General features: G+C 56.6%; 3 protein-coding genes across 5 annotated transcripts in view; 1 reads left to right on the top strand and 2 right to left on the bottom strand.

Moving 5' to 3' along the window:
- Window positions 1-1081, top strand: part of Tle6 (transducin-like enhancer of split 6) — a 21367-nt gene extending 20286 nt beyond the window's left edge. For both annotated transcript variants that reach the window (XM_013022783.1, XM_013022782.1), the window contains exons 14-16: window positions 404-554; window positions 704-780; window positions 878-1081. In XM_013022783.1, coding sequence (XP_012878237.1) covers window positions 404-554; window positions 704-780; window positions 878-982 — 333 coding nt within the window. In that variant the 3' untranslated portion in view covers window positions 983-1081. The remainder of the gene's footprint in view (window positions 1-403; window positions 555-703; window positions 781-877) is intronic.
- LOC105990409 (transducin-like enhancer protein 2) overlaps window positions 1-6743 on the bottom strand; it is a 32462-nt gene that overhangs the window by 1986 nt on the left and 23733 nt on the right. The gene's annotated exons all lie outside the window — the stretch shown is intronic.
- The window catches only part of LOC105990410 (transducin-like enhancer protein 2), a 128188-nt gene continuing 123910 nt past the window's right edge, over window positions 2466-6743 (bottom strand). The window contains exons 3-5 of the mRNA XM_013022790.1: window positions 4641-4801; window positions 3671-3747; window positions 2466-2622 (exon numbers count right to left, since the gene is read on the bottom strand). Coding sequence (XP_012878244.1) covers window positions 2515-2622; window positions 3671-3747; window positions 4641-4743 — 288 coding nt within the window. The 5' untranslated portion in view covers window positions 4744-4801 and the 3' untranslated portion in view covers window positions 2466-2514. The remainder of the gene's footprint in view (window positions 2623-3670; window positions 3748-4640; window positions 4802-6743) is intronic.

Genomic DNA, 6743 nt, shown 5'->3' with positions numbered 1-6743 from the left:
TTTTTCTTTTTGCTTATGTGGTGCTGAGGAATCGAACCCAGGGCCTCAGGCATGCAAGGCAAGCGCTCTACCACTGAGCCACCTTCCCAGCCCCTCAATGAGACTCATCTCCAGGTAACCAGCAAAAAGCTGGAAATGGGGCTGTGGCTCAAGTGGTAGAGTGCAAGCATTCAGTGACAAGGCTCAGGGACAGCTCCCGAGTCCTGAGTTCAAGCCCCAGTACCGGCACAGAAGCTTCAGGTGCTCCTGCTGTAAACCCGGGAGCTGCAAACCCCGTGCGTGTTCCAGACCATGGCAGCCGGAAGTGCCCAGGCACACAGCAGGCCTTGGGGCTGGACCCCGCGCCCCGTCCCCCTCCTCCCCTCTCAGGGTCTGATCACATTCCTCCCCCCGCCCCCCCCAGATCATGAGCCTGTGCCAGAGCCCCCAGGACGACCAGCTGATTCTGGGCCTGGCCAATGGCCAGCACTGGCTGCAGCCCTCCGCCGAGACCCCAGCACACATGGCGGGGAGTAAGGGGGAACTCATTCTCGGGGTGACATTCTCCCCGTATGGTAAGTGACCAGGCAGAAGTTCCCCCGAGGATTCCCCCTCCCTCCAAGGCAGCCCCAGACCCTGCCCAACCCTGCCAGGCTGCCCCAGGGCCTTTGCTGGTGTGGGCAGGGGGGGCGGGGCTGCTGCTGTGACCCACGCTTGCTTCCAGGGCAGTGGTGGGCCAGCGTCGGCATGGACGACATGGTGACCGTCCACGCCATGCCCACGGGAGCCAAGGTCTTCCAGGTACCACGGTGGCTGCGGGAGGGGACATGAGTGACCGTGGGGGACCTGTGTTCCCTGGGGTGTCCCCAATGCGTCTCAGACGGCCGCACCCTCCCAGGTCCCCGAGACTTCCGGCATCAACTGCTGCGCCGTGTCCTCCAGCAACCGTCTGGTGGTCACCGGCTCCCAGCACCACGCCACGGTGTACCAGGTCACCTACTGAGCGCCCGGGCACCCACCCAGCTCCAGCTGGGGTTCCCTGCTCTCCGGAGGATGTGGGGGAGGGGAAGGAGGAGTGTTTGGGGGGTCCCACAGTCTCTGATCTTTGTCACTGGTAATAAAGCATGTGAAAAGGCCATGTGGGTACCTGTCCCCGCTCTGAGGGGGCGGGGGGGGGAAAGTGGGGTGCGGCTCTGAGGGGGGCTGTACAGCTGCGGTGCGGCATGGTTTGAAGGCTTCCTGTGCTTTCCAGCCAAATTTACGCCTGGGGTTCCTGGGGCCTGAGTGGGTGTGGGGGGCAGATCTGTGAAAATAGGGGTGTTGTGAAAATAGGGGTTTCTGCCCCTCGGGCAGAAAACCACCCAGCCCTGTAGCCATAGGAGCTTCCAGCGGCCGAGCCCCTGCCGCGCCTGGAGAATGACCTTGATCTCCTGAACCAAGGAATGAATGAACGGAATGAATGATTCCTATCAGTGTGGCCCGTGGCCCCTGGGTTGGGGACAGTGACATTTGACTGCGGGCCGGGCCCGGGGAGCCACCAGGGTAGAGCAGGCTGGGCGGACTCACCCCAGTTCCTGACACTTGGACCCTCTCCAGGTGTGGCCTGGGCTCCTGTGTGGATGTGGTTTAGGTGACCCCCCAAAAGACTCATGATGGGGGCTAGGATTGGCAGCGGTGATAAAGGGAGGTGGGGTCTGCGGCCATACCACCCTGAACGCACCCGATCTCGTCTGATCTCGGAAGCTAAGCAGGGTCGGGCCTGGTTAGTACATGGATGGGAGATGGGGGTGGGGGGGGAATGTCATTGGAGGCGTGCCCTCCCGCAGGGGCTCATGGGACCTCAGCCCCTGGCTCTTTGCCCTCTGGCCAGGAGAGCGGGTTCTGGCTGTGTCCCTCCAGATCTGCGGTCATGAGAGCAGCCAGCGCAGACGGGAACCTCAAATCCCCAGGTCCACATACACTGTTGCCCTTTGTAAGTTTATCACCAGCTCCAGGGTGCAGGAAGTGGGGACAGAGGCATCTGGGGGACAGGGGGGGCCTTTACCAAGATGGACAGACCTCCTTGTCTCAGGTAGAAACTTTGGGCGTTTTTGTGGGGCTTGCTCTCAGGGCCTGGCGCGGTCCCTGAGCTCTCCCGCTCAAGGCCAGCGCACTATCACTTTGAGCCACTTCCGGTTTTCTGGTGGTTCATTGAAAACAGTCTCAGGGCCTTTCTTGTCCAGTGTGGCTTTGAACTGCGATCCTCAGATCTCAGCCTCCTGGGTGGCTAGGATGACAGGCGGGAGCCCCTGGGGCCCAGCCCTGCAGAAGTTCTGGCAGGACTAGGATGTAGCTGGGTACTCTGGCAGTGACGAAGGAGGGTACCCACACAGCCCGTTCTCCACCCCGAGACAGAGAGGCAGGTGTGAGAAGAACATTTATTCCCCTGAGCCACGCCCCACCTCCGCAGGGAAGGCTGGGGGGTGGGGGTGGGGACGCCCAGGTCCCCATCCCGGTCACCCCAGGGAGCTGGACTGGGCGCAGGGGAAGGTGGCCTCAGTACACCACCTCATACACGGTGGCTTTCTTGTCCCCGGAGCCCGTCACGATGTATTTGTTGTTTTTGGAGATGTCACAGCTCAGGACGGAGGATGACTCCTTGGACTGCCAACCGGGAGGAGGTGGGGTGGGGAGAAGAAACAGGAAGAGGGGAGGTGAGGAGAGGACCACCGCCATGGTGCGCCGGAAACGCCACACGCTCCTGGGACATCTGATTTACAGCAGCGCCACTTACAGTGGTTTGACCAAAAGATAGTGTGAGGCCGGGCGCTGGCGGCTCACGCCTGTCATCCTGGCTACGCAGGAGGCTGAGATCTGAGGATCCCGGTTCAAAGCCAGCCTGGGCAGGAAAGTCTATGAGACATCTCCAACCGATTCACAAAAGGAGCCACAAGTACAAATGCTTTCCTTGTCTACTAGAACACTAGAGGAGGCATGCAGCACTTTAGGGTAAAACAGGTTGTGAGAAATGATTTTCCTCAGGTAATGTGTATGCTGTGTGTAAGACAGGGTAAGTACGTTTAGTATGTATCAAACAAGGGCATGGGTATGTGTGTGTGTGTGCGTGTACATGCATGCACTGGTACTATGGCTTGAACTCAGGGTTTCATGATCAGACTTGGCTTTTCTGCTCAAGGCTGGTGCTCTACCACTGGAGCTCTACCTCCATTTCCAGCTTTTTGGTTGTCCCATTGAAAATAAAAACAGCTGCACAGTTTCATTGCCCGGGTTGGCCTCTAACAGTGATCCTCAGATCTCAGCCACCTGATGAGCTAGAATTACAGACTCAGGCTGTCTGTGCTTGATGGGTCCAACAGGTTTACCAGAACCCACCGTCCAAAAGGTCTCTGGAAAAGCATGAAAATCCGCCCACAGGAGACCTGTCCTCAGACATCCAGAGCAGCAGGATGCACAGTAGCTAACAAGTGGACATGGACAGGTAGACACCCAGCACGCTCCAGCCTCACACTGGAGTATTACTCAGCCATGAAAAAGCAAGCTTTGACCATACTACATGGAGGCCATCATGCCCAGGGCGAGAAGCAGACGCATGAGAGGAAATGTCTAGAATAGGTGGATCCAGAGGAAGTGGGACTCTGGGGGGGTTCAAACACGGGCGGGTGCGCTCTTGCCCCGACCCCTTCGGATGTACCTGAAAGATGCTGGCTCCGTAGGGTGTCCTCCAGGCGTTCAGCAGGTTGTCCTTGCCCGTGCTCACGAACCAGCGCCCTGTTTGGGGAGGGCCGAGAACAGAGGCGTGAGATACGGGGCGGCCTGCGGCCCGGGCCTGGGGCTCAGTGTCTCCCTTTGTGTGCAAATGGTCCAGTGAGCATTCTAGGGGACCCTGGCTGAGCCACGTGCAGGCTGCCCAACTCGGTTACTACAAGCCTCAATTTTGTTTCATTTTTTATGTTTTGGGTCAGTCCTGGGGCTTCAAGTTGTAGCCTGGGCACTGTCCCAGTTTTTGTTTTTGCTTCAAGCTAGCACTCTACCTCTTGAGCCACAGCTCCATTTCTGGGTTTTTGTTTTGTTTTGTTTTCCTCGGTTAATTGGAGAGAAGAGTCACACACTTTCGTTGGCTGAACTGGCTTCAAGCCATGATCCTCAGATCTCAGCCTCCTGGGTAGCTGGGATTTACAGGCATGAGCCACTGGTGCCCAGCTTCATTCAGTATTGGCTTTTTAGTGTAATCCAGGTAATATTTGAAATGTTAGCTGGTCTATTTTATTTTGTCGGCCATGGGGCTTGAACTCAGAGCCTGGACACTGTCCCTGAGCTTTTCCGCTCCAGGCTGGCACTCTACCACATTGAACCACAGCTCCAGTTCTGGTTGTCTGGTGGTTTATTGGAGATAACTGGACTTTCCTGCCCAGGCTGGCTTCACACCATGATCCTCAGATCTCAGCCTCCTGAGTAGCTGGGATTACAGGTGTGAGCCACCAGTGCCTAGCAGATTATATGCTTTTGATATGCTCACAAACCACCTGATAGTCGCCAAACCACTTTTTTGGGGAGGAGGGAGGGGAGAAGGTGGGGAGGAGGAAGACAGCCCCGCCTGGCCCAGAAACAACCCGGGATGACGGAGGAGGTATAGGAGCCCCAGGGCAGCGCAGGCACCGTACCACAGGAGGCGAATTTGAGCGAGAGCACGCAGCTGTCGTGCAGGTGTAGCTGGTACTTCTCGGGCTTACGCACGTGCAGCACCTCCACGTTGCTGCTCTCCATGCCCACAGCCAGCCAGTCCTGGTTGGGACAGTGGCCGAGGGAGAAGATCTAAAGGGAAGAGAGAGCAGTGGCGAATCCAGACTCTCTTTGGGGGGAGCTGGAGGGGAGATCCTCAGGAGCAACACATCCGTAGCATTCCCCCATTCTTCAGGAGACAGGCAGCTGGCCCAGGGCCGGGTGCACAGCGGGCCCAGTGCGTGTCAAGTCATTAATATTAATCAGAATTACACAGAACCCCGGGGCCGCACATCCATTTTCTACTGTGAGTGCACAGGGCTGTGGATGGGGGTGGGGGGACGAGGGGGGAAGCAGGGAGGGAGGAGAGGAAGTGTGGGGAGGGCCATGGTCGCCCCCCCCCTTGAGCAGATGGTAGAGGCTGAAGAAGCCTGGGCTCAAGGTCACTGTGCACGCTCAAGGTCACGGGAGACCATGAAAGAGATCTGGGAGCCAGAACTTCGGAGACCCAGCTTGGAGCTTTGCCAGGGCTCCGGGTTTGTTTGGATTGGAAAAGCACAAAGTGTTCTCCTCGTCGTTCTGCGCTGTACCCCGCACTAGGCACCCTGAGGACAGACGCTCTGCCCCGTGCCAACCTCACCAAGTCTCACTGACAGACAAGACTCCATGGAAGCCAAGAATGTACTGCAGAGCCGGGCACCGGTGGCTCACGCCTGAAATCCCAGCTACTCAGAAGGCTGAGATCTGAGGATCATGGTGGGAAAGTCCGTGAGATGCCACCAAACCACTGAAAAAAGCTGGAAGTGGCGCTGTGGCTCAAGTAAAGTAGATCATTGGCCTTGAGCAAAAGCTCAGGGACAGCGTCCAGGCCCTGAGTTCAAGCCCCGGGATGGGCCCACACACCAAATAAATACATTTATAGCAGAGAAGTGTGAAGGGCTTTATGCATCTTCCTGCCCGGTAATGGTGCTCACACCCATAATCCCAGCTACTCAGGAAGCTGAGAGCTGGAGGACTGATATTTGAAGCCAGCTTGAACAGAAAAGTCCATGAGATTCCATCTCCAATAATCAACAAGCAGGAAGGAGGCATGGTTCAAGGGGTAGAGCACGAGTCCAGCCAAGGTGAAGCTCTGAACTACTAAGAACCAAAGTGTATAAGCTGGGAAGGTGGCTCAGTAGTAGAGTGCTTGCCTAGCATGCATGAAGTCCTGGGTTCGATTCCTCAGTACCACATACACAGAAAAAATCAAAAGTGACGCTGTGGCTCAAGTGGTAGAGCGCTAGCCTTGAGCAAAAGAAGCTCAGGGACAGTGCCCAGCCCCTGAGTTTAAGCCCCAGGACTGGTAAGAAAAAAGAAAGGAAAAAGAAAAAAACAAACCAAAACGTGCACCACTAGGAAATGTTCCCACACAAAGTGGGACCATAGCCGGGCGCTGGTGGCTCACACCTGTAATCCTAGCTACTCAGGAGGCTGAGATCTGAGGATCTCAGTTCAAAGCCAGCCCGGACAGGAAAGTCCTTGAAACTCTTATCTCCAATAAACCACCAGAAAACCAGAAGTGGCACTGTGGCTCAAGTAGTAGAGCGCTCACCTTGAGCTGAAGAGCGCAGGGACAGCACCCAGGCCCAGAGTTCAGGCCCCACAACTGACAAAAAAAAAAAAAAAGTGGGACCAGCCAGTGGAACTTGCAACCCAGTTAACTTGAGGAACAGGGATGGACAGGTATGTCCACCTGTACCCCTATTTCCCTATCAAAGAAATCTTGAAGCCAAAAGTAAGAGCAGAGAGATGACACAGAGTCTGGCTGGCCCTCAGGTTTTCAGGAGGAAGGGCAAACCACAGATGGGCCTTTAAGGATGAGGAGGAGGAGGGCTGGGAAGGTGGCTCAGCGGTAGAGCGCTTGCCTTGCATGCATGAGGCCCTGGGTTCAATTCCTCAGCACCACATAAGCAAAAAGAAAAAAAGCCGAAGTGGCGCTGTGGCTCAAGTGGTAGAGCGCTAGCCTTGAGCTGAAGAGCTGAGGGACAGCGCCCAGGCCCAGA

Source organism: Dipodomys ordii, unplaced genomic scaffold, assembly GCF_000151885.1.
Source record: "Dipodomys ordii isolate 6190 unplaced genomic scaffold, Dord_2.0 Scaffold64, whole genome shotgun sequence".
Taxonomy (NCBI): domain Eukaryota; kingdom Metazoa; phylum Chordata; class Mammalia; order Rodentia; family Heteromyidae; genus Dipodomys; species Dipodomys ordii.
Note: the sequence above shows the minus strand (reverse complement) of the source record. Positions and strands in the feature narration are given on the sequence as shown.